The 27,489-nt window shown below is 43.2% G+C and overlaps 1 protein-coding gene across 2 annotated transcripts; it reads right to left on the reverse strand.

The window, feature by feature from the left end:
• Positions 1–865: 865 nt before the first annotated feature.
• Positions 866–27,288, reverse strand: LOC126094574 (thioredoxin-like protein 4A). 2 transcript variants are annotated; one of them, XR_007521851.1, is made up of 4 exons: positions 26,957–27,288; positions 19,226–19,362; positions 1,344–1,652; positions 866–1,217 (listed from the first exon to the last, which is right to left on the reverse strand). XR_007521851.1 is itself a non-coding variant. In XM_049909040.1 (3 exons), the coding sequence occupies exons 1-3, from the start codon at positions 27,032–27,034 to the stop codon at positions 1,439–1,441; spliced, it is 429 nt and encodes a 142-aa protein (XP_049764997.1). In that variant the 5' UTR covers positions 27,035–27,288; the 3' UTR covers positions 1,251–1,438. The 2 variants fall into 2 exon arrangements, 1 of the variants encoding a protein (XP_049764997.1); XM_049909040.1 differs by lacking the exon at positions 866–1,217 and having other exon boundaries at positions 1,251–1,652.
• Between the last annotated feature and the right edge of the window lie 201 nt (positions 27,289–27,489).

A 27,489-nucleotide genomic window follows, 5' to 3' on the forward strand; every position in this document is an offset into this window, starting at 1 on the left:
TCTGTTAAGAACAGAATCACTAAGGTGGCTACCAAGTTTCCAAAAATACATTTGCATCTTGTAGCATATATTTTTGCATGCATTTTCAGTATTTTCCTCTAAATGACATGGTTTTCAGTAGGCACTAAGAGTTTTAAAAAGTAAATCCATTGCAAGGATGAGTACAGAGTGCTGTTGTGGAATGCTGTTAACAACTGGTATCAAATGTATCTACTTTGCTCTTTATTTGATGCAATCAGCACTCCGCACAGAACTACAAGGATGTCCCAATCCCATCTCCAGTAACTTGCAAATTAAAGCAATTTCAACTTTAAATGGAGATTTACTAGTGATTAAACTATGGCAAATGTAATGCACCTGAACTTTGCACTACATGTCTCTCTGAACAATGGTTGTTTACGTGAGCTTGAGTTGACAGCATCCGTTGTGTTTTCCAGAAACTGCCTCCCCTGGCACGAACAGTGATTGTCACTGTTATGATGAGGGGAAAAATGTCAGCCTTTGAGGCATCAGAGTGGGTCAGCAATTGCACAAGCTTACTCTGTAGGCTTCCCTATCACAATGCCTGGTGTTCCAGCAACTGATACAGCCTCAAAACATGGTAACACCACCTCTGAGAAGGTGGACACCTAACTGGCATTCTTGATGGGGCTGATACCTGAAAGAAGACTTATTATAATTTATTTAAATAGTACTGAGTCAATAGTCAGTACAACTGAAACAATTTTTCAGTGTGTTAAGTTTCTTTACCAATGCTTCGTCTACCATGATAAATTGTATGTTCGTGTGTCCTGTAACTTTGGAGTAGCAATTGATGAAACAAACATTTATTTTTGGAAGTTATTTATTCAAATGACAAAAATGACTTATTACTGGCCACAAAGAATGCAAATTACTTCTGATATGATTGAACCCCTTCATATTCTACCAAAAAATTACTAAACACTTGATGATGGATGAAATGAGATATCTGATTTTTGCTTGCAAGGACACACATTGGAAGACAGGTGGGTTACTGAATAATATTGCCTTTACAAATGAACACTGATCTGATGAACTGGTACCAGTCTCCCAAGTTACAGTGATACACAAAAGACATGTATTCCTTAATTTAAAAGCTTTTACCTCAGGAACAGTTCATTTTCTCCTTGCCATACTACTGCTGAACAGACTGTCTGCCTGAAGTTTAAGCACCCATGGTCAGGAGGGGGGACAAACTGGAAATTCCAAAATTATATATAATACTTACATAGATTTTATTGAACACAACAAATACACCTTTAAAACAAAGTGTGTAAGTAGAAATATAATGGTTTCCATTATAGTAAATAAAAAATACTTGCAGACACTGCAAGGCATCACCATCTCTTTCACACACACTGAGAGTCAGCTGGTGTCATGTGCCACAGATCTTCTATACCACAGCATAAAGCAAAATTTAGTAACGGTATTTTGTTGAATAGTCTTTTGGTGACACTACAAGACCTCTCCCTTTCCTTGCACCACGATACACTGTTTCTATTATATCAATCATCTCCTGCTTATCTTCCAGTGGCCAATTTATTTTATTGTTGTTACCAGTGCCCAGATCAATCATTATATGTTTGTTCCGGAAGAAGAACATTACTGTACATGGATCGTACAGTTCATACCTGCAAAAAAGAACAGGAGATCTCAGCTTGTCCATATCCTTTTACTTTTATCATGGAAATCAAGTTATCAGATGTACTATAAAATGTAGTGGTTATTATTAATTTACCATTTATAGTAATGTAATTCTTAAGTTCCATTGTCCTGGTGATAAGTAACAATGCCTGTTATAAGGTCAGCAAAAGAAAATCTATTTAAAATGTGAATCATGGAAGGTGCTGAAACTTAAGCTTTCTGAGAATCACCATGTTGATAGAAAATGCCTTTGAGTACCTTATGACTTGTTTCATTTCCAAATAAGGCAGACATTCTATTTTTCTTTTTTTTCACTATTAAATTGTGTGTGAATAATAATAATAATAATAATAATAATAATAATAATAATAATAATAATAAAGTTGTGGCTGCCACTGCACAAGGACGGGTCTGCATTGTGCTACCACTGTTTTCAAATCTGTACTCCATAACGGCACTTTGTATGTTGCTGCACTCCACTGAGTCCCATACTGCTTTAGTCTGCTATCTATATCTTGGCTGGGCCACTACTTGCATAATGAACAGTTTTCAGATATCAAAGTCTGATGACAGCAATGTTTTCAACAGCCTGGAAGAAGTTTATAATTTTGATATTGACCCAGATTTGAGTCTCTTTGAAAGCTTAGGTAAGTCATCTTACTGAAACATTTCTGCTTATGCAACTTCTTCATCTCAGATAAATAATAAAGAAAAATAATGTAGTTAAGCATGTGAAATATTTTATCACATTTATAAAACAATTCTGGTAGTAAAAAGTATCAATTTGATTGTAGACAAGGAGAGTGATGACAGACTACTGAACTGGCAACTTCTTCACTGTCACTACTATAAGAGACTCAAGACAGCAGAAACTTAAGGTGTGCAGCAGACTTACTTACTTCCATCACCCTTTCCAGAAAATAGCGACCAACTTTTTCTCATTGTTTATGCGTGACACAGTAATAAAAACATGAACTGAGACTAACCAGTATGCTAGTTCAATAACTGTCAAGTACAGAAGTAAAAACAAACAAGTCACAGTGTCAGGGGAAGTGTATCATTGCAAAAATAAAGGATATTCATGCATTTTTGCAGTTATAATTCATACGTGCCTTGCGGAGAAGCAAGATCTCAATGGCTATTGGTCAAAAGCATCCATTTTCATAACAACAATCCTGCAACAGTTATGAGCTGTGATAGATTCAAAGCAATTTTGATGAACATGCACCTCAAGAACAATGAAAAATATTTCCTCATAATCAACCTAATCATGACCCACTGTTCAAAATTTGCCTTTTTTGGCCATTTGAATAGTATGTTGTCTTCATTTGTTCCCAATGGGTATATGGCAGTTGATGTAAGAATGTGTAGTTTGAGGGTGAATACATTTTGCCTCTTTATATAAAAAGCAAACCAGATAAGTATGGCTCAATTTGTGTGTGATGCTTCAACCAGATATGTACTAGAGGAGGAGGAGGAGGAGGAGGAGGAGGAGGAGAATGCTGAAAGAAGTGGCACAGGAGTCAGGTGTTACGGTATTTTAGAGCAGACTACTGGTGAACTATTATACATCACCTGCAGGGTTTGATTATCAGAGCACAAGACATAGGCACTTGCTTCCCAAACAGAAAAGCTCTTTCTATGTACAGTTGTAAAGCCAAGAATTAAAAAAAAAGACAGTTTTCAGATGGGAACATCTGCTCTGTTTAAAATACAGAGGGACAAAGGATGTTTTATATTTTCAACGTGCCACATTGCTTGCAGAACAGAGGGAACTATCAACTCACAAGGAGACGGGGGGAGGGCATGCGGCACTGACTAAATCAAAGCCAGACGTGGTACTGAATTAAAGAAGTCACAAAACGTGAGTGTATAAATGAGACCAAATGACTGCTTATTATCCTTTCATAAGGATGCAGTCCCCCCCCATGAACCATGGACCTTGCCGTTGGTGGGGAGGCTTGCGTGCCTCAGCGATACAGATGGCCGTACTGTAGGTACAACCACAACGGAGGGGTATCTGTTGAGAGGCCAGACAAACGTGTGGTTCCTGAAGAGGGGCAGCAGCCTTTTCAGTAGTTGCAAGGGCAACAGTCTGGATGATTGACTGATCTGGCCTTGTAACAATAACCAAAACGGCATTGCTGTGCTGGTACTGCGAACGGCTGAAAGCAAGGGGAAACTACGGCCGTAATTTTTCCCGAGGGCATGCAGCTTTACTGTATGATTAAATGATGATGGCGTCCTCTTGGGTAAAATATTCCGGAGGTAAAAATAGTCCCCCATTCGGATCTCCGGGCGGGGACTACTCAAGAGGATGTCGTTATCAGGAGAAAGAAAACTGGCGTCCTACGGATCGGAGCGTGGAATGTCAGATCCCTTAATCGGGCAGGTAGGTTAGAAAATTTAAAAAGGGAAATGGATAGGATAAAGTTAGATATAGTGGGAATTAGTGAAGTTCGGTGGCAGGAGGAACAAGACTTCTGGTCAGGTGACTACAGGGTTATAAACACGCAGTCAAATAGGGGCAATGCAGGAGTAGGTTTAATAATGAATAGGAAAACAGGAAAGCGGGTAAGCTACTACAAACAGCATAGTGAACGCATTATTGTGGCCAAGATAGACACGAAGCCCACACCTACTACAGTAGTACAAGTTTATATGCCAACTAGCTCTGCAGATGACGAAGAAATTGAAGAAATGTATGATGATATAAAAGAAATTATTCAGATAGTGAAGGGAGACGAAAATTTAATAGTCATGGGTGACTGGAATTCGAGTGTAGGAAAAGGGAGAGAAGGAAACGTAGTAGGTGAATATGGATTGGGGCTAAGAAATGAAAGAGGAAGCTGCCTGGTAGAATTTTGCACAGAGCACAACTTAATCATAGCTAACACTTGGTTCAAGAATCATAGAAGAAGATTGTATACATGGAAGAATCCTGGAGATACTAAAAGGTATCAGATAGATTATATAATCGTAAGACAGAGATTTAGGAACCAGGTTTTAAATTGTAGGACATTTCCAGGGGCAGATGTGGACTGACCACAATCTATTGGTTATGACCTGTAGATTAAAACTGAAGAAACTGCAAAAAGGTGGGAATTTAAGGAGATGGGACCTGGATAAACTGAAAGAACCAGAGGTTGTACAGAGTTTTAGGGAGAGCATAAGGGAACAATTGACAGGAATGGGGGAAAGAAATACAGTAGAAGAAGAATGGGTAGCTTTGAGGGATGAAGTAATGAAGGCAGCAGAGGATCAAGTAGGTAAAAAGACCAGGGCTCTTAGAAATCCTTGGGTAACAGAAGAAATATTGAATTTAATTGATGAAAGGAGAAAATATAAAAATGCAGTTAATGAAGCAGGAGAAAAGGAATACAAACGTCTCAAAAATGAGATCGACAGGAAGTGCAAAATGGCTAAGCAGGGATGGCTAGAGGACAAATGTAAGGATGTAGAGGCTTATTTCACTAGGGGTAAGATAGATACTGCCTACAGGAAAATTAAAGAGACCTTTGGAGATAAGAGAACCACTTGTATGAACATCAAGAGCTCAGATGGAAACCCAGTTCTAAGCAAAGAAGGGAAAGCAGAAAGGTGGAAGGAGTATATAGAGGGTCTATACAAGGGCGATGTACTTGAGGACAATATTATGGAATTGGAAGAGGATGTAGATGAAGATGAAATGGGAGATACGATACTGCGTGAAGAGTTTGACAGAGCACTGAAAGACCTGAGTCGAAACAAGGCCCCCGGAGTAGACAACATTCCATTGGAACTACTGACGGCCTTGGGAGAGCCAGTCCTGACAAAACTCTACCATCTGGTGAGCAAGATGTATGAAACAGGCGAAATGCCCTCAGACTTCAAGAAGAATATAATAATTCCAATCCCAAAGAAAGCAGGTGTTGACAGATGTGAAAATTACCGAACAATCAGTTTAATAAGTCACAGCTGCAAAATACTAACACGAATTCTTTACAGACGAATGGAAAAACTAGTAGAAGCCGACCTCGGGGAAGATCAGTTTGGATTCCGTAGAAATACTGGAACACGTGAGGCAATACTGACCTTACGACTTACCTTAGAAGAAAGATTAAGGAAAGGCAAACCTACGTTTCTAGCATTTGTAGACTTAGAGAAAGCTTTTGACAATGTTGATTGGAATACTCTCTTTCAAATTCTAAAGGTGGCAGGGGTAAAATACAGGGAGCGAAAGGCTATTTACAATTTGTACAGAAACCAGATGGCAGTTATAAGAGTCGAGTGACATGAAAGGGAAGCAGTGGTTGGGAAGGGAGTAAGACAGGGTTGTAGCCTCTCCCCGATGTTATTCAATCTGTATATCGAGCAAGCAGTAAAGGAAACAAAAGAAAAATTCGGAGTAGGTATTAAAATCCATGGAGAAGGAGGATATAAGATGAACATCAACAAAAGCAAAACGAGGATAATGGAATGTAGTCGAATTAAGTCGGGTGATGCTGAGGGAATTAGATTAGGAAATGAGACACTTAAAGTAGTAAAGGAGTTTTGCTATTTGGGGAGCAAAATAACTGATGATGGTCGAAGTAGAGAGGACATAAAATGTAGACTGGCAATGGCAAGGAAAGCGTTTCTGAAGAAGAGAAATTTGTTAACATCGAGTATAGATTTAAGTGCCAGGAAGTCATTTCTGAAAGTATTTGTATGGAGTGTAGCCATGTATGGAAGTGAAACATGGGCGGTAAATAGTATGGACAAGAAGAGAATAGAAGCTTTCGAAATGTGGTGCTACAGAAGAATGCTGAAGATTAGATGGGTAGATCACATAACTAATGAGGAAGTATTGAATAGGATTGGGGAGAAGAGACGTTTGTGGCACAACTTGACCAGAAGAAGGGATCGGTTAGTAGGACATGTTCTGAGGCATCAAGGGATCACCAATTTAGTATTGGAGGGCAGCGTGGAGGGTAAAAATCGTAGGGGGAGACCAAGAGATGAATACACTAAGCAGATTCAGAAGGATGTAGGTTGCAGTAGGTACTGGGAGATGAAGAAGCTTGCACAGGATAGAGTAGCATGGAGAGCTGCATCAAACCAGTCTCAGGACTGAAGACCACAACAACAACAACAACAAGGATGCAGTTCAAACAATGGAAAATATAGATCTTTTACTTGTTTACAGTGAGCATAAAAATGTGTTTGTATCTTGAATGGAATATTATCAAAAGAAAACTGTGTACCTCTCCTGTTTGACACATTTATATTGTCTCTCTATGCAAAAGAATTATCTATGTGCAGAAATTCTCTCCCAGGTCTTGGATCAAGCAGATTTAATGACTGACATATTTCTGAGAAGATTCCACCAACAGAGAAACAAAACTGCACTCAGCATGTGTTTGTAAAGTGTGTGTTGATGCCAGTACGAACCAGAAGATGGAAAAAATGTTTTGGTGGTGCCCAAATTGTGATGTTGCTCTTAGTATGCCCGAGTTTAATAGATGTGAATGTTCCAAATGGAACATCAAACAATTGTGGTATTCACAGGTTAAAAGCTTGACTTTTGAAAGGAGTGTTAAAAAAAAAAACACCATCAAGCTGCCCCAGTCTCAAATGCGTAACCATCATTTATCGTAGCACAAAATAAAGTATGATATAAAATATAACTCATATGCTGACCTTTTTTCTTTCTGTGGCTACATAAAAAAGTCATGTTTACTGTACCTCTCCAAGTCTACCTGGGCTGCAGTGCTTGGGCAATGTAACCTCTGAGGAAAGACTTGAGAAATACAATTTGTTTATGGGCTCAAGTCTCAGTTACATGGTGAACAATTTACCTTTGTTTCATTCCACTAAATATAATGCAGAAGATTTCGATACAGAAAGTTCCCAATTATCTGGGTTAATGGGGACCCAAGGCAGCTTGGATAACCGAAAACACGAATAACCAAAACTATTCTTTTTTACCGGAAACTGCTTTTAACTATATAAAACATGCTACATGTCACATCTGGAAGCCCACTGGAATTAGGTATGAATTAGGCCTACTTGCTTGTCATTATGCAACTGATCAATACTTTCCAGTATCTCAGTGTGCGTGATAATGAGTTCCTCAATCACCTTGTTTATATTCTCTACCCACTTCATCACTTACCCACTTAAATTCTGGTTTGTAGGCATCACAATTTAAGTACTCAGATACATTTCTCATCTAAATGTTCACAACCAGAAATTTGTTTCACAATATCAGTCAGAGGAGCAACATCAGGCTCCTCACTACAACCTTGACCTTAAAAATTTAAGAACAACTATTCACAATTTTAAGAACGGCTGTACCATCTGTTTACTCCCTGTTATCTACACAGTTTTAACTGAAGTCTCGACAAATTGCATCTATGCTCTTTTAGAAGATGCACAACCCATTTAACAAGCCGGATTCCCCTGTGTATCACAATTAACCGTAGTGTAAGGTAATTAGAAGAGCCAGTTAACATGAAATGCCACTATCCACAGCTTTTATAGATTTTGGAGAGACTTGATTTGAACTGTGAGTTATTCGTATCATGACATATTGCTGTGAAACTGATTTTGAATGAGTTTTTCAAAAGAAAATTACAAACGAATTTGAGATACAGAAAAGGCAATCAGTTTCACTAAGGTAAGAAAAATGCGAAGACATAACAGCAATCACAAGAATTCTGGAAGTTGTGGAAAGGACAAAGGCTCTAAAAAGGGAACTGGCATGACATATTGCACAAAGAAATGACAGAAGATGGCGAAAGATAGTACTATATTGGAGTCTCAGAGGAAAGACCAAGAATACAAGACAGCCCATCAGACTGTTGGGTAAACTAAAGAAAGTCACACTAGTCAACTGACAGCTGAAGCAGGAGACAAACATCACAGAAAAAGCCACTCAATCTGTTAGCTTAAGTATAATGGGGATACCCCTGAATTAATCTTAAGGCAGGCAAATGAACCCAGGAAGCTGCCCATCACACAAGAAATACTTGAGTATTTTTCACTGGTCTGCAATCTTAACAAGTATGAATACTAGGAGGAGATCACACTTTACAACTGCTTTATTTAATCAATACACAAACACTACACAAAGCTCTAACAAACTCCGTTCAGGGATACAATTGTGTTGAGTCTCTCTCCCAAAAATCGCAAAACCTTAATTTTTCAGTATAGGACACACATTCCTTCATTAATGGACACAAGGAAAAAGTAGTGAAATTCAAGCACATAAATCTTTCTTGCCATGGATCACTTGCAAATTGAGTCTGATGCAGCATGTATTCTCCAACACACTGTTCATGCTGGTTTGTTGAGTGCAGGTCTACCAATGATTCAGAAAAGCATCATCTCCAAGATAAGATAAATAGTGCAAAAATGATTTATTTTGTGATCTGTGTGAGGAGCTACAACATAGTTTAACATATATTATTGTAGCTGTGCCACAAGCCACACAGAATGCTGAAACTATCTCCAACAGAAACGAAGCTGTTGTGAAAGTTTATCTTTAAACAAATATCCCAACTACCCCTCAGCTGGAACTGTGTGGCAGTGAAACAAATGCAAATTGTTGCACTACTGTCTATGCTGCTATATTTTTCAGTTATTCACTATAACTTTTTGCATCCTTAATGTTAAATACGACAAACTAGGCACCTGTAGTAATGACCGAAAACATTTAAGCTTTTCTAGTAGTGTCATTATCTATAGTATCAAATACTTTGAATGGACTGCAAAATACAGGGTGTATGTAAAGTCAGTGAACACTTTCTATTATTAATTGCACAAGAACTAAACATTGTACAGATGTCATATATTGTATTTTGAAGAGAAACTCAGAAAGCTTTTTTTCTTTTTTTACAAACATTGGATATGTGAACTATGAGTGACCCAGCAGACTTCAATAAGGTAATCAAATTCTTGCCATACCTGTCCCAGCATGCACTGTCGACTATGGCAGTCGCTTCCCGCATCCTCTCCCGGAGCTCTGCTACATCACATGGTAGAGGCGGTAGATACACCAGATCTTTAAAGTGTCCCCGCAGAAAAAAGTAACAGAGTGAGATCTGGTGATCGGGGAGGCCATTTCATGAACTCCAACACACACAAAGCTCGCACCGCACTTGAACTCACAATGTTTGCAACTAGTTCTGACTACTGGAAAATTACCAAACTACGCTGTGGCAGTATATAAGAAAAAAACTTTCAGGGTTTTTCTTCAAAATGACTTATGTATGATATTCATACAATGTTTGGTTCTTGTGCAAAAAATAATTGGAAGTGTTCCCGGACTTTACATACACCCTGTATATCAGCTGGTGAGCTGCTTAAATGCGTAAATAGGATTTTCAGTCAAGAAATCCTGAAACTAAGTATGATGCACTGATTGAAAGTGACACTGCTATTTCAGTTATTACTTTCTTGAATATTTTGGAAAACCACAAATGCTGGAGTTTCTTGCTTTTTCTAGTCCTCTTTTAAATCAATAAAAGATAAGATTACTTTCAGCAGTGGAATTCAATTTTCTTCACGGAAAGCTAGGCATTATACCTACCATACATTTTGATGAATAAAGTGTGGAGGTTAAGGCATAGTTTTCTCAATCTATTTTCATGATATTCTGGACACTTCAAATACTTTGTGGGCTAAATTCTAGAAAACAAGCAATGCCAGTCATGGCAATTTTCCTCTACACTACAGAAGGTAGCACGGTGTCAGTTTCACATAGCTAATGGATGTTATTTGATGACATTCACAGAATATTCATTATTGTGTTAGCTCATGAGAGGTTGCCTTAAATTGCTACCACCGTAGTTTTCAAAATTCCTTTCACAAGGTTTTGAATAATGCAGGGTTTATTTTGAGAAAGCAGTGTGGAAGACAGAAGAAGACTACTGCTAATACCTATACTGATTTATTCATTTGCATTCAAACCAATGTCTTCCAACTAGTATTAATGGTCTGGTGACTAATTCTTTCCTGCCACACTTAACAGTGCCAATGCAAGAAAGGAAGACCACTATTGGGGCACACAATGAAATTCAATGTGTGTCTGTAATAAGTGTACTGTTGAAAATGTTCTGAAATTCAGAGGATTTCATCTGGAATTTAAATTCAATGTCATCTTAAGTGCTCTCTATGACCCTCCCTTGAATAATTTCTTACTATGTAACCCTGAATCCTGTGTCTTGTATAAAATTACTTATCTGAGTGCTGGGCTACAGTCTAGGTCAGAGCCAGCAGCACGTCTTATCTACTGCTGATAGGTTGACAATGTGTCAGTTTTGCATAGCCAATGGGACATTTCTTTCACATAACCAATGACAGGTTAGAACAACGGCAATGTATTTCTAGTGTCGAAACTGAAATCATTGTGTTGTTTGATGTTTTTTGGTGTATTAGTGAGTTTTGAAAGAACCTTTTTGTGATTATGACAGTGAGTGCTATGCACTAGGCTGATTCCAGTGATTTAGTTTTGCATGGCAATGTCACGGTACCTGTCAAAGGTTTAATTGCAGGGATACAAAAATGTATCAAATGTGGTGGTGAAATGACAAAGAGTCAATTATCTGTATGGGTCAAATCATCTGGAAGCGCAGCAAGAGCCACCACTTTGAGTAAGTGAATAAATGCTTTTTAAGCCAAACATGGGAGAATGCAGGTGAATCAATGTTTATTATTAATAATTAAAAACCATTGATCCACCTACCTCATAAATGATTAAATTAAAAAAAAAAACATTGATCCACTTAGTGTGCTTGCTCAAGTCAATTGTGCAGCAACACAAAATATTTCACTGCTTTTTTTTGAGTATATCATGGGTTGCGACACTGTCTTTGGTTTGCAGATACGAGCACAGTTTAGATAACTGTTGACTCGAACAAAGAGCAAATAAATTTATGATTCTTATTTACATTAATGTTTCATGCTTTTGTCCAAATGTATTACTTTGAAATTTGTCTACCTGCTGCTCTCTCATTGGCTGAGTAACACAAACAGCTGACACACCCATCATATCACACAGCAAGTGCTGACAATATTCTTGCATGAAACACAGCAAGTATGCCTCTGGCCCCATTCCAGATTTTTGCAGAGTGTTGGATGTAGTTTGTCTTGATGCTGACATCAGATTTATGTCTAATTTGGATGATTAGGCTCACTTTAGAGTGAGCAAGTGTTGAGCTTTCCCTGTCATTTTCACCACACCTCTTGGGGTCAACTGCTAGGTTTGCAATTTGTCAGGTCTACCTGTCCAATGTATCCAGCAGTATGGGAATTATTTGGTGATTTCCCTTCTTGTGCATCTTTCCTCTTTTGTTCATAGAGTAAACAATGAACAGACACAACAGAGAGCTGGTGCACTGTATGCCAAGTTGGTAGCTAGCTGTGTTTTAGCATGCCACCCAGTACCAGCTTATGTTATCAACTGAATGTAATACAAGAGTTGTAACTTAAATAGTGGCAACTATTTATTTACAACCAATACGAAAGAGTTACATGTTTGCACCTGTTACTGTCCTTCAAAGCAGTAACCAGCATTGTGTAGAACCAGTTGCCAGCAATGCGGAAGGCGTAGTATACTGTTAGCAGAGCCTGTTCTCTTGATCGTGCTAATGGAGTGGTCTAAAGTTATGGTGATTCTCGTGTACGACTGTGATGGTGTTATCCTAAAGCATTACATTCCTCCATGGCAGACTGTCAATGCACAGTATTACTGTTCGTTTTTGGAGCATCACCTGTGACCAGCTTTGCAAAAGTGGCGGCATCACTATCTGCACAGCCCACCCATCATTCTGCACAACAATGCGCAGGCGCATACAGTGCAAGCTATGGCTGCTCTGTTTGGTTGATTAGGCTGAAGTATTGTACCATCCAACACACTCCCTGGACCAAAGTCCTTGTGACTGATTTGATTCTGAAGATGAAGGAACCACTTCGTGGCATTCGCTTCAGAACTGTTTCAGAGATTCGACAGGCAGCAGACCGCTCCATTCACACAATCAACAGAACAGGCTCTATTAACGCTATACTACGCCTTCCACATCGCTGGCAACAGGTTCTGCATAATGCTGGTGTCTACTTTGAAGGACAGTAACAGGTGCAAACAAGTAACTTGTATCGGTTGTGAATAAATAGTTGCCACTATTTTACGTTCCAACCCTTATATTTGAAGTATCATTGCAATAAAGGAGGCATTTAATACAAGATTTTAATGGAGTTAAGCAATGGGAGGAGACAGAGTTTCTTAGTTCCAACCACTCAGTTCTCAATACATGACTGCAGAAACCAGAAGCCTAAAGGAGTATGATAAAGACATCGCTATTTTTGAAACAGATTTTGTTACATTAGGTTGGTTGGTTTGGGGGATTAAAGGGACCAGACTGCAACGGTCATCGGTCCCTTTTTCCAAAAAAAAAAAAGTAAAACCACCCAAAGAGAATAAAGAACGAACAACAGGAAAGACGTCAGACGACACAGGACAAGAAATACTCCTACAGAGATCAGACGAAACAAATTAAAATCACACAGAGTGTGACAGTGGTTGGCCGACCATAGAGATAAAAAGGAGAAGCCAACCACTGAGAACACATTAAAAACTCAGCGTAAAATCGTAGGCCAATGGCCAGAATCAACACAAAAGAACAGAACAAACACTCAGAGTAAATAATAAAAACCCCCTGCCCGAATAAAACGGAAAACTAAGTCAGCCATACCAGGGTCATCACATAAAAGGGCAGGGAGCGTATCAGGCAGCGCAAATGTCTGCCTGACCACAGCTAAAAGGGGGCAGGCCAACAAAATGTGGGCCACTGTCAAAGCCGCCCCGCAGCGACATACAGGAGGGTCCTCCCGGCGCAGTAAATAACTGTGTGTCAGGTGGGAGTGGCCAATGCGGAGCCGACAAAGGACGACAGAGTCCCTGCGGTTGGCTCGCAGGGATGACCGCCACACAGTCGTCGTCTCCTTGATGGCACGGAGTTTATTGGGCATGATCCGATTGCGCCATTCAGCGTCCCAAAGTGCAAAAACTTTTCGGCGGAGGACTGCCCGCAAATCAGTCTCTGGGAGGCCAACGTCCAGAGACTGTTTACTCGTGGCCTCTTTCGCCAGGCGGTCAACATGTTCATTGCCCGGGATACCGACATGACCGGGGGTCCACACAAAGACCACAGAGCGGCCGCAACGCGCAAGAGTATGCAGGGACTCATGGATAGCCATCACCAGACGAGAACGAGGAAAACACTGGTCGAGAGCTCGTAAACCGCTCAGGGAATCGCTACAGATAACGAAGGACTCACCTGAGCAGGAGCGGATATACTCTAGGGCACGAAAGATGGCGACTAGCTCAGCAGTGTAAACGCTGCAGCCAGCCGCCAAGGACCGTTGTTCGGAATGGTCCCCTTGAGTTAGCGCATACCCGACACGACCAGCAACCATCGAACCGTCGGTGTAAACAATTCCAGAGCCCTGATACGTGGCCAGGATGGAATAAAAGCGGCGGCGGAAGGCCTCTGGAGGGACCGAGTCCTTCGAGCCCTGTGCCAAGTCGAGCCGAAGGCAAGGGCGAGGAACACACCACGGGGGTGTACGCAGAGGCGCCCAGAAAGGAGGTGGAACTGGGAAAAACCCAAGCCCGCAGAGAAGCTCCTTGATGCGTACGGCGATCGGACAACCCGACCGGGGCCGACGGTCTGGCAGATGGACGACTGACTGCGGGAACAGGACACGATAATTTGGATGCCCGGGCAAGCTAAAAACATGGGCAGCATAAGCGGCCAGCAAACGTTGGCGTCGGAACCGCAGTGGAGGTACACCTGCCTCCACTAGGACGCTGTCCACAGGGCTGGTGCGGAAAGCACCAGTGGCAAGGCGTATCCCGCTGTGGAGAATTGGGTCCAGCACCCGCAACGCAGATGGGGATGCTGAGCCATAAGCTAGGCACCCATAATCCAGGCGAGACTGGGTTAACGCCTGGTAGAGCCGCAACAGGGTAGATCGGTCGGCGCCCCAGCGGGTGTGGCTCAAACAACGCAGGGCGTTGAGATGCCGCCAACACGCTTGTTTAAGCTGCCGGATATGAGGCAGCCAAGTCAACCGGGCATCAAAAAGTACACCCAAAAACCTGTGGGTCTCCACCACAGCAAGAAGTTCGTCGGCAAGATAAAGCCGCGGCTCAGGATGGACTGTTCGGCGCCGGCAGAAATGCATAACGCGGGTCTTGACAGCCGAAAACTGAAAACCACGCGCTACCGCCCAAGACTGCGCCTTGCGGATTGCGCCCTGTAGCTGACGTTCAGCTGCTGCAATGCTAATAGAACTATAGTAAAGACAGAAGTCGTCAGCATACAGGGAAGCGGAGACAGAATTTCCTACTGCCGCAGCGAGACCGTTTATTGCAATTAAAAACAGGCAGACACTGAGGACAGAGCCCTGGGGTACCCCATTCTCCTGGACGAGGGAGGAACTATACGAGGCCGCGACTTGCACGCGGAAGGTACGATACGACAGAAAATTTCTGATAAAGATTGGCAGAGGGCCCCGAAGACCCCATCCATGAAGCGTAGAAAGGATGTGATGACGCCATGTCGTATCGTACGCCTTCCGCATGTCGAAAAAGACAGCGACCAGGTGCTGACGGCGGGCAAAGGCTGTACGGATGGCCGACTCAAGGCTCACCAGATTGTCGGTGGCGGAGCGGCCTTTACGGAACCCACCCTGAGACGGAGCCAGAAGGCCCCGAGACTCCAGCACCCAATTTAAGCGCCGGCTCACCATCCGTTCAAGCAACTTGCAAAGAACGTTGGTGAGACTAATGGGACGGTAGCTGTCCACCTCCAAAGGGTTCTTTCCAGGTTTCAAAATGGGGATGACAATACTTTCCCGCCATTGCGACGGAAACTCACCCTCGACCCAGAGACGGTTGTAAAGGTCGAGGAGGCGTCGCTTGCAGTCCACTGAAAGGTGTTTCAGCATCTGACAGTGGATGCGATCTGGCCCGGGAGCGGTATCAGGGCAAGCGGCAAGGGCACTCTGAAATTCCCACTCACTGAATGGAGCGTTGTAGGGTTCAGAAGCGTTGGTGCGAAAAGAAAGGCTCCGACGTTCCATCCGCTCTTTAATGGAGCGGAAGGCCTGGGGGTAATTCGCAGAAGCGGAATTCATAGCAAAATGCTCTGCTAAGCAGTTTGCAATGACGTCGGAGTCAGTACAAACTGCTCCATTCAGTGAGAGCGCAGGGACGCTGGCAGGGGTCCGATAGCCGAAGACCCGTCGAATCTTGGCCCAGACCTGCGATGGAGTGACATGGAGTCCAATGGTGGACACATACCGCTCCCAGCACTCCTTCTTGCCTTGGCGGATAAGGAGGCGGGCCCGCGCACGCAGCCGTTTGAAGGCGATAAGGTGGTCCATGGAGGGATGTCGCTTGTGACGCTGGAGCGCCCGCCGGCGATCTTTAATCGCTTCAGCGATCTCAGGCGACCACCAAGGCACAGCCCTCCGCCGAGGGGACCCAGAAGAACGGGGAATGGCAGACTCGGCGGCAGTGACGATGCCGGCGGTGACCGATGTAACCACCGCATCAATGGCATCAGTTGAGAGAGGCTCAATAGCGGCAGTGGAGGAGAACAAGTCCCAGTCAGCCTTATTCATAGCCCATCTGCTAGGGCGCCCAGAAGAGTGACGCTGTGGTAGTGACAGAAATATCGGAAAGTGGTCACTACCACACAGGTCGTCATGCACACTCCAGTGGACAGATGGTAAGAGGCTAGGACTACAGATTGAAAGGTCAATGGCGGAGTAGGTGCCATGCGCCACACTGAAGTGTGTGGAGGCACCATCATTCAAAATCGAGAGATCGAGCTGCGACAATAAATGCTCAACGGTGGCGCCTCGACCTGTTGCCACTGACCCACCCCACAGAGGGTTATGGGCGTTAAAGTCGCCCAGTAATAAGAAAGGTGGCGGCAATTGGGCTATCAGCGCAGCCAGGACATGCTGCGCGACATCACCCTCCGGTGGAAGGTAAAGACTGCAGACGGTAAGAGCCTGCGGCGTCCACACCCTAACAGCGACAGCCTCTAAAGCTGTTTGTAGAGGGACAGGCTCGCTGTGAAGAGAGTTAAGGACATAGATGCAGACGCCACCAGACACCCTTTCATAAGCTGCTCGGTTCTTATAATAACCCCGATAGCCACGGAGGGCGGGGGTGCGCATTGCTGGAAACCAAGTTTCCTGCAGAGCAATGCAGAGGAAAGGGTGAAGGCTGATAAGTTGGCGGAGCTCAGCTAGATGGTGGAAGAAACCGCTGCAGTTCCACTGGAGGATGGTTTTGTCCATGGCTGAGAAAGGCATGCTGGGACTGGGACGGCAGATTACGCCGCTGGGTCACCTGCTGCCTCCGATTGAGCACCCGTGCTAGTGCTATTGCTATTCACGGCGTCTGAGGGACCGGCGAGATCGAGGTCCTCAGGGGACGCCAGAATCTCCACCTCGTCCCCAGACGCAGAGCTAGAAGGTTGCGATGGGGTGGCTACCACCGCGCGTTCCTTGGGCTTAGAGCTGCTCTTCTTTGATTTCTCACGCTGCTCCTTGGGTTTAACCGGCTGGGAGGGCTTCACCGATTCAGTCTCCGGGACTGAGGAGGATCGGGAAGCCCTTCGACCTGCAGATTGTGGGCACTTACGCCACTGTCGATCGTCAGCCTTCCCGCCGGTGGAAACCTGGGAAGGGAGGGACCCAAGGGACCCCTTGCGAGCGTGAGAAGCCGAAGAAGTTGGACACTTCTCCGGCTTAGAAGCGGGGACCGACGTCCCCGATGGGGGGGATGGTGTTGCTCCTGAGGTAGGTGGCACAGGAGCAACCCGGTGGGTAGAGCCCCCCACTGGCAAGGGGGCAGGAGGAGTTGTACCACTCGTCGATCCGGCCGGAAGGCGCGAAACTGATGGGGCTAGCACAGGTGTTGTAGCAGCGGCGTAGGAAGTTGTCATTCGCACTGGATGTAATCGGTCGTATTTCCGTTTGGCCTCAGTATAAGTCAGGCGGTCCAGGGTCTTATATTCCATGATTTTGCGCTCTTTCTGGAATATTCTGCAGTCTGGCGAGCAAGGTGAATGGTGCTCCCCGCAGTTGACGCAGATGGGAGGCGGGGCACATGGAGTATCGGGATGAGATGGGCGTCCGCAATCTCGACATGTGAGGCTGGAAGTGCAGCGGGAAGACATATGGCCGAACTTCCAGCACTTGAAGCACCGCATCGGGGGAGGGATATAGGGCTTGACGTCACATCGGTAGACCATCACCTTGACCTTTTCCGGTAACGTATCACCCTCGAAGGCCAAGATGAAGGCACCAGTAGCAACCTGATTGTCCCTCGGACCCCGATGAACGCGCCGGACGAAATGAACACCTCTACGTTCTAAGTTGGCGCGCAGCTCGTCATCAGACTGCAAAAGGAGGTCCCTATGGAAAATAACACCCTGGACCATATTTAAACTCTTATGTGGAGTAATAGTAACGTTAACATCCCCCAACTTGTCACAAGCAAGTAACCTGCGTGACTGGGCGGAGGATGCCGTTTGTATCAGTACTGAGCCAGAGCGCATTTTAGACAAGCCCTCCACCTCCCCAAACTTGTCCTCTAAATGCTCGACGAAGAACTGAGGCTTTGTGGAGAGAAAAGACTCCCCATCAGCTCTCGTGCAAACTAAGAATCGGGGCGAATAACTGTTACCTCCATCCTGGGACTTACGCTCTTCCCACGGCGTGGCCAGGGAGGGGAACGTTTTCGGATCGTACTTCTGTGCATTAAATTGAGCCCGAGAACGCTTAGAGACTGCTGGCGGCTGGCCGCCAGCGAGAGATGATGTACCACGCTTCATTGCGGGTCATCCGCCCTGATGCCACCTACTCCGACCAAGGGCCCTCCCCACGGGCGCCACCCAGCCACAGCAAAGGCCACCTGGCAGGATGGCCGTTGCCGGGAGTCCTGATACCCCAGGAGGATAGGCATCTACTCCTTGGCATACGTGGGGAGTTAACGGCGCAGGCATCAGTAGAGCGATCCCTGTGTTGTCAGGGGGCTACAACCAAGAGGGTACATGGCGGCCCCACCACAACGGACTGGCTACCGTGCTGGATCTTAGGTGCAAAAATGGCCAAGGTCGTCGTCGCAGTTAAAAGAAACACTGCAGAGTGCAGTGTGGTAATCGCCCAAGAGATCGAAAACGAGCGGGACACCATTGCAACGACGAGAAAGACGGCTAAAGGTCTAATTGCACGACGGATACAGTGCACCATGTAAGGCGCCCTTCCCCAATTGGCTCGCTCTTCGGAATAATTTAGAAAGATGGAGGTCAAACCCGAGAGGGGACCATCACATAAGGCCAAAACATGTGAGACTCCTTTTAGTCGCCTCTTACGACAGGCAGGAATACCGCGGGCCTATTCTAACCCCCGAACCCGCAGGGGCCTTTGTTACATTATTTCACAACACTATCTACACAAAATTACTAAAAATTGCCAACACTTACTTATATTGATTCTTTTTTGTTGAACTTACATTTTATTAAAGTCAGGAACCTTTGTTATATCTACCAGATATATAACTGCAAAGTTTTTCACTTTTTCTGCTATACTGTACAATACTTCATCCATTTTCATACAAGATGGATCCCAGTCATGGCCGAAACGTATTACCTGTTGAAATAATTATATTATACATTTGGAAAGCAAAAAGCAACTGTTCTACAAATCATAATGCAGCTTTAGATATCAGTAATTATGTACATACCCAAGTTTTCAACATGGCTACATACTCTAGGAGATCTTTCTAATTTTGTAATAAATGGATTTACTATTATTTTCTTACTCCAAGGTGCACCAAGCAAAACGTACATGTAACAAATACTGATACACTGATGACTGCATTAAGCACAAACTGGTAAGCTCAAAAAAGAATGAAGCTCGTCTCGGTATCATACATCCACATCCAGAATTCCAGAAACAATATAACCTTAACATATGAAGCTTGTAAATCAGATATTTCACCTGTGTAACCTTTTGCAAATTTTTATCTCTAATCCAGCTCTCCCCTAAGTAAACTAAATGCTTTAAAATGACCCCCTCAAATCACAACTAAATAATTTCACAGAAATATCACATTTCAGAATTACAATGGAACTGAACAAGTCTGACAAACTAGGCCTACTGCTTGCCGTCACTTTTGGGCACTGAAACTCTTGAGAGAATTATTAAATTGTAACACTGACAGTTATGGAGGATGTTACATTCAGATTAATTATTTGAATAATACATTGCTGACACAGTATGAAAATATGGAATTTACTCAACTGAAGATTTAAAAGGACTTCCTTCTTAAAACATCAAGTTTCAATTACTCTCATAAAGCAATGTACCAAATCTTTTGACCTATAAGTAATCCCTGACTTTTCTATAACTGTTGAATTATGGCACAAACTTCATTTTTTTAAATGTAACTATATACTTATTGTATTTCTGTGGCACTGACAAGAGCCTTCAAAGAGGCCTTCAATGACATAACGTGTGAAACTTGTTTGAACAGTAACAAGATATCAATGTCGCATATAATGAGACACATTCAGGTGAAGAAATCTCACAAACGTTTACCACCTATTGTGATTATCCCAGTCTATAGATACTTTTTCTAACTGTGTACATTCCCTCAGTTTCTTGATCCGACACAATCTTTTTAGTTAGATAAGATGAAAACAATTTACTTGCAAGCTCTCTGATGCATTAATATCTGAGGCTCACTATGAGAGAATGAGAACTGCATTTTCAAATGCTGTTGATAAGACACTGAAAATACCAGTTGGCAATATTTAATAATTTAAATTTTGTATAATATGATATGTGAACTGGAAAGCCATGTGTTCTGTGGCCCTTTTGATATTGAAACTGAACATGTCTAAGAAATCTATTTTGTGAGATTGATTATGGCTCTCATGTACCCATCTTTCCTATTACCTTCAAGGTACAAGTGAGAATTGTCAATAGTCATTAATATATGTCTTACGTTACAAATCTCAGGCTGCAATAACAGCAATATTATGAAAAGGATAGGCTGCTACTTATCACATAGAGAAGGCAATCCCCAAGACACAGAGGTCACAGATAAGCACAATGAGAAGACTACAAACCATTTATGCTTTCGGCCAAAAGGTATCCTTGAGAAACAGCATGGTGTGTGTGTGTGTGTGTGTGTGTGTGTGTGTGTGTGTGTGTGTGTGTGTGTGTGTTTGTTTTTTGTTTGTTTGTTCTGGTTTTAGGGCGCAAAACTGCTAGGGTCATTAGCGCCCGGTCTATGACTTAGGAAACAGTAAAAAAACGAAAACGGAAACTAGCAGCAATGGAAACGAAAGTCATAAAATTGGAGAAACTAAAAGCAGAAGGAAGGCTTAAAAATTCACTACAGAAGGGGGTTGGTTGTCCCAAAAAAAACTTCAAATAACTGACGACATTTCACTGGCACGAATGAACTCTAGAACGCGATCGGCCGATCGCGTGTCATCTGCAAAAATTGACGATATATCAGGCGACAGCTGTAGACGGGCGCGTAATGGAGTAAAATAGGGGCACTCAATTAAAAGATGTCTTACCGTCCACAACTGAGAGCAGTGGGGACAGGAAAGGGAAAGACGGACGGCGACTGCTTGGAAGGAAGTGTTTAAGGGGATTGGGTGATAATGGATAGTATCATGGAGAAGAATCATGAGTCCTCCATGGGCTGGAGTATCTGCAACAGAGGGGAGATCATATCGGACAGACTGAAAATGAGGGAGAACAAAGCGGTCATGGGGACGCAGCTTTGTTTCCTGAAGACAGAAGATGACCGGCGAGTAGGATCGTAAGAGGATCGACAATTCATCCCTATTGGCTCGAATGCCGCGGATATTCCAGTGGGTAATGGACATGGGGTGAACAGAAAATGGAGGAATGTGACCAAAGTTGCTGTCAACTCAAAGACTGCTCGGAGCTTGCGACCGACAGCATGGAATGGCATTCAGCCGAAGGCAGAGGATCCTGATCCATAGGTTGGTCAGGAGCAGCTGCTGCCACCAGCGATCGGCCGGTTGACCGGTCACCAGCAGTGCGCCTTGGCGACACAGAAGACGGCCGAGGGCGATTTCCGCCAGGTGGTGCTGTAGATGTTACATGCCTTGGCGGAGAAGGAGAGGAACTGGGTTTCTTTTGAGCCTTCTTAGAAGTATGATGTTTAGATGAAGGAGGAACCGATGGTTGGGAAGTTGCGGTATGTAAAAACTCTTCACGAGTATGCTCTTTTTTGGAAGGCTTGGCGTCTGACTTTTGGGCTCGAGATTTAGCAGAACCCGATGAAGGGTGAGCCATAGAGTGGGCAGGCAAAAGTGGTGAGGTTGAACGGGCGATCTTTGCGCTGGCCGATCTGACGACCGTGGCATTAAAGGTGAGGTCGCAAGTCTGCGTGGCCGCCTCCTTTGTTGGCCGAGGAGAAGCAAGGACAGTGCTGTATTTTCCTGTCTGAGGCACGGTGGGCTGGCGACTGGCAAATAATTTTCGAGCAGCAAAGGTCGACACCTTTTCCTTCACTCTTATTTCCTGGATGAGCTTTTCGTCCTTCAAAACGGGGCAATCTCGAGAGGAAGCAGCGTGGTCACCCATACAGTTGATGCAGCGAGGGGATGGAGGTGGACAAGCAGCCTCATGGGCATCCTTGCCACACGTAACACATTTGGCTGGATTGGAACAGGACTGGCTGGTGTGATTGAACCGCTGACACCGATAGCAACGCGTAGGGTTTGGGAGATAAGGGCGAACGGAAATTATCTCGTAACCTGCTTTGATTTTCGATGGGAGTTGAACTTTGTCAAATGTCAAGAAGACAGTGCGGGTTGGAATGATGTTCGTGTCAACCCTTTTCATAACTCTATGAACAGCCGTTACGCCCTGGTCAGACAGGTAGTGCTGAATTTCTTCGTCAGACAATCCATCGAGGGAGCGTGTATAAACGACTCCACGTGAGGAATTTAAGGTACGGTGTGGTTCCACCCGGACAGGGAAGGTGTGGAGCAGAGAAGTACGCAGCAATTTTTGTGCCTAGAGGGCACTGACTGTTTCTAACAACAGGGTGCCATTCCGTAATCTGGAACAAGACTTTACAGGACCTGCAATTGCGTCGACACCTTTCTGAATAATGAAAGGGTTGACCGTGGAGAAGTCGTGACCTTCGTCAGACCGAGAAACAACAAGGAACTGTGGCATTGATGGAAGAACTGTCTGTGGCTGAGACTCAGAGAACTTACGTTTGTGAGCAGACATAGTGGAAGGTGAGGAAACCATTGCGGAAGAATCCCCCATGATTATCAGCGTCTCCGATGGCGCGCTCCTCCCTTGTGGGGGCCCTCACTGAGGGCACTCCCGCCTTAGGTGATTGTTCACACCTCAGGTCACACCTCCCGACAAACGGACGGAGGGACCAATTGGCACTTTTGGAAGGTATCAGCTCAGGTAATCACCCCTCCCTGGGCCTGGCCGTTACCAGGGGGTACGTACGTGTCCTACCTGTCTACCCGGGGCGGGGAATTACGCGTTACCCCGTCACCGGCTACGCATGGAAGTGCGTGGGTCGGCCTTCAGACACGCACAGGGAGGAAAAAAGAGAAAGGGAAAGGAAAGAAGAGGGGTCTCAAACGCCGCAGCGGAGAAAAGTGCAGAGAGAAGCGGGAAGGAAAAGAGAAGGACAGAGGAAGGACGAAGACTTGCAAGTATAGAAAGCAAGGAATTTGTAACAGTGTAGAGCATCCGTCTCCGGACGTAGGCACAAACCATACTCCCAGAGGGGGAGAAAGGGAAGGAAAGAGCCAGAGGTGAGGGGGGGGGGGGGGAGGCGAAGATGGAAGAGGGGGAAGGATGAGGAAAGGGAAGGTATGCAGCCCGGAAAGGAAGGAGGGCCACGTATCCACAAAAGAGTTGTGGACCCCCTGGGGGAGAGAGTGTGTGTGTGTGTGTGTGTGTGTGTTTATTTGAGATGATATCAGCACTGTATGACTTGGGTGAGTTAATTACACCCTTAACATGAGTGGAAGAACATGATGCTGATTTGTCTGTATGTATGGTATTTTGGATGTTCTTTCCAAAGTAATGCAAATAAATATAGCTCCATAATTGATAGTTATAAATTATGTAAAAAAATTACTTGTGTACACAAAAAATAGCCACTTGCCTACTAAACTCAACAACAATCAAACAATGATGTATTTATCCATTCGGAACAACTGGGGTGGCCTGTACAGTGATCACTAAGTCACTAAACATTCTTGTTGGATCAGGAAACATGAAATTTGCAGTTTAGTAAAACTGCAGACAATCACTGCTAGAAATGTGCAAGAAGTTCAGCAGCTGACTAAAGCAGTTGTGAGCATGACAAGTTTTTTGTTTTCACTTTTAATGTGTTACATGCACTCCAGGATTTGAATAAGACCAGATATCAGAATCACAAGTGTCAAACAATGAATAGCTAGCTAAGAGTCTAAGAAGAAAAAGTTGTGCGCTGACAGCACACTCCTGATAAGGGGACAAACCTCAAGAAATAGCACCTCTTAGAACTTATCACTCGTGAGGTCTGGAAAATATGGTAGTTTTCTCTGTGCCTGTACTTAGATATTCATTTAAGCCTCTTCTCAATGATGTGGAGGCACTGACTGTAGAAGAGATTACAGAGTTACTTCAGTATCCCAAGTTGTTTGACTTTTGTACCTTGACAGGATACTTCCAGTAAAAGTGGCAATTCTTTTAATACATTACATTCCGTGTCATTGATTGTACGTGCTCACTTGATTGCTAAAGTCTGGAACTTTCACTTCATGGCATGTTACATATATTACCATGATATACACAACACCGCAAACATTTATTCAGACATCAATTTACATATCTGCTTACCACTGAAATGAAATTCTGATAAAACAAGATTAAAATAAAAACTGGGTCACCAAAAGTGAAGCAAATTATCTTTAACTTAGAACCACTTCTTATGGCGATAAATTAACACTAACACGTACCGTCAATAACTGTTGGTATGGGGAAGATGCCGAGATATTATTGTTGTAAGATGCTGAAACTTAACACTCCAGTTCGAAGCAACTCATTACTTTGAAAACAAACTCTTCCAGGGCACACAGCATGGTTTTCACAAGGGAAAGTCAACAGTTACAGCAGTATTGGTCTTAATCACGAAGATAAGGAAGGTGTTTGAAGATAAAGAGTGTGGCATTGACACTCTGTGATCTGAAAAAGGCGTTTGTTTGCATCTCACACAAGACACTGATTAATAATCTCAAGTGTTTTGGTATTGAAGGTGTGATCCTAGCTACTCTTCAATCCTATCTTGAAAACCGAGGACAAGTAGTATCAGTCCATGAAGCAACCTCCCAAGAGCAAAAGCTGGAGCATGGTGTACCCCAGGGATCCATCATGGGACCTCTCCTGTTCCTTATCTATGTCAATAATACAGGTTGTATCTACAACATTCTTCAGTTTTCTGATGATACCACACTATTTGCCAAGGGGAAAACAGCTGAACAAGCTCTGTTGGCAGCAGATGTACTCTTTGAAAGCATTAAAGAGTGGTTCATAGAAAATAAAATGAAAATGAATTGAGAAAAAACAACACAGAATATGCAGTATCAGCAACTTTGGCTGCCGGGATAACATGGAGGCTGTCAAACCACTAGGCTTCATGATAGACAGCAAACTGACAATGAGCAAGCACACAGAGTGTGTGTGTTCCAAGCTCTCTTGTGTTATATACCTGCTACAAAAACTAAAAGGCACATTAACTGATCAGTACCTACTAACAGTTTATTATGCACTCTTTCACAGCCGTAATAACTATGGTCTGCTGTTAAGGGGCCACTCTGTAGGTTATAAGGAGGTGTTAATGCTAAAAAAATCTGTCAGGATCATTGCATCAAGTAAAAAACAGGAGTACTGCAAACCTATATTTACCAGGTTAGGGATAATGACAGCATTCAGCCAATATGTGTTTCTATGCATCAAAAGTGTAAATGCATCAAAAGTGTAAAGGAAAACCAAGGTGATTTCAGCTTGAGGCAAGACATTCATAATCATGACGCCCACAACATGAGGAACACTGAAGTATCAAGTTGTTGACAGACTGGAACCCAAGACAGTTTTCCAGTGGTAGCCCTAAAAATGTTCAATACACAATACACTGGACTAAGAAGTGCAGTCTCTGCCACTAGGACTGTTCAAAAGAACAACTGCACAGGACTTTAAAGAACACCCATTATATTCTATTGGAGAATTTTTCAATATTGACTAAAATGAATGGACAAAATAATATTGTCTTAATATGTTATATCTGAAGTTACTGTGAATTCTTTTCTGTATGTTGTATAACATTGTAACCAAATCTTATATATGTAACCCTGACACAGTCTGTCCAATCACAACTGGTAAATGACACAGACCTAGTAATAACACCAGTCGCTAATACTAGCTATTAGACTACCTGGATAACATGAAAAACAAAATTATAGCATTCAACTAAATTCCTGTTTGTGGGTTCCAGCGTGCATAAAAATGAACATCGGCCTCTGTATGTAATTTGACTTCATGTTACAGGTAAAAGAAATGGAACCACAGTACTTCACTAGGTCACGGAGAAATTCAAGAAGGTTAAATAACTACTGAAGGGCACCGGAATAATTCTTTTCGTTTGTGAAGTTTACGCACTCACTGCATATAATTATCTTATGACCCATTAGTGACTACTACAAAATGGTACTGTTATGGTTGACGAATGGTCGCAATTAACATCTGGAGTTGTTTGAGTATGTCTGTTCCACAGTTTTTGATGTTGCACATCAAATATTAATCAGAAACGTAAACGTGGGATGGTGAGGAATGAAAGTACCACACGAGATACTGGAGAGAACACTCCCACAGGGTCCAACATGGGATGCCAAATTGCTTTGCAACGACTAAGTTAAGCTTAATTGCACTGAAATACACACAATAAGCACGTTTTCGACACCAAGAAAATCTACAGGAAGCTATCGTTTACAGTTTTGTTTAAAAAATTTAATAGACAAGTCTATAAACATCACGGTTAAAGTCTCCGAAGAAATTCTCATTCCTAGCCTGCATGACATTTTCACGGCTTAATACTGTAAAGATATAGCGTACTGCACAGATTAATTCAAACATTTCTATTTTACATACTTCTGTAACAACTATACGTACGTACCACAACTCTATCTTCCTCTGATAAGATGGCCTGGTCTACCTGCCATCCATTGTGAAGGTGTCCTAACATATAAGACATTTTCCTTTTGTGATTATGTTACCGCAAATAAGAAAAAAAAATTCTTACACACGCTCACACTAATTGCAAACTGAAGCAAAGTTTCAAACGACACAACAGCACTAGGTACCCAGAAACCTTTCAGTAAGATATTAGATATATTTGTTCATCTCTCTACGTTCTCTCGAGAATTCTCTAGAACTTCGTACAAAGTTGTTGCTACACAGTACACACACAAATATCGTTGACATTTGACAACCGTTTCGTCAAAGATAGCAGGCGCTCTTAGCACCCAGAGATCATTGTTAGCACCATAGAGTAGAAATATAACACCAAAGATCAAACACGTAACATACTTTTCAAAGACGAGGCCAATTCAGACGTACGTTACGTCATTCGCTTTGCCTAGTACTTAACAGTGATAGTGTAGTTATTGGTTACCATCCGCGATATAAAAAGTCAATGTATACATGCCA

Source organism: Schistocerca cancellata, chromosome 8 (assembly GCF_023864275.1).
Source record: "Schistocerca cancellata isolate TAMUIC-IGC-003103 chromosome 8, iqSchCanc2.1, whole genome shotgun sequence".
NCBI lineage: Eukaryota > Metazoa > Arthropoda > Insecta > Orthoptera > Acrididae > Schistocerca > Schistocerca cancellata.

What these genes read in the sequence shown, in the direction of transcription:
- LOC126094574 (XM_049909040.1), bottom strand. Translation starts at nt 27,034, where the DNA reads ATGTCTTATATGTTAGGACACCTTCACAATGGATGGCAGGTAGACCAG. An exon ending in CAGAGGAAGATAGAGTTGTG is followed by an intron (nt 19,363 to 26,956) that starts GTACGTACGTAT and finishes TTATTTCAACAG; the next exon opens with GTAATACGTTTCGGCCATGA. An exon ending in GTTCCTGACTTTAATAAAAT is followed by an intron (nt 1,653 to 19,225) that starts GTAAGTTCAACA and finishes TCTTTTTTGCAG; the next exon opens with GTATGAACTGTACGATCCAT.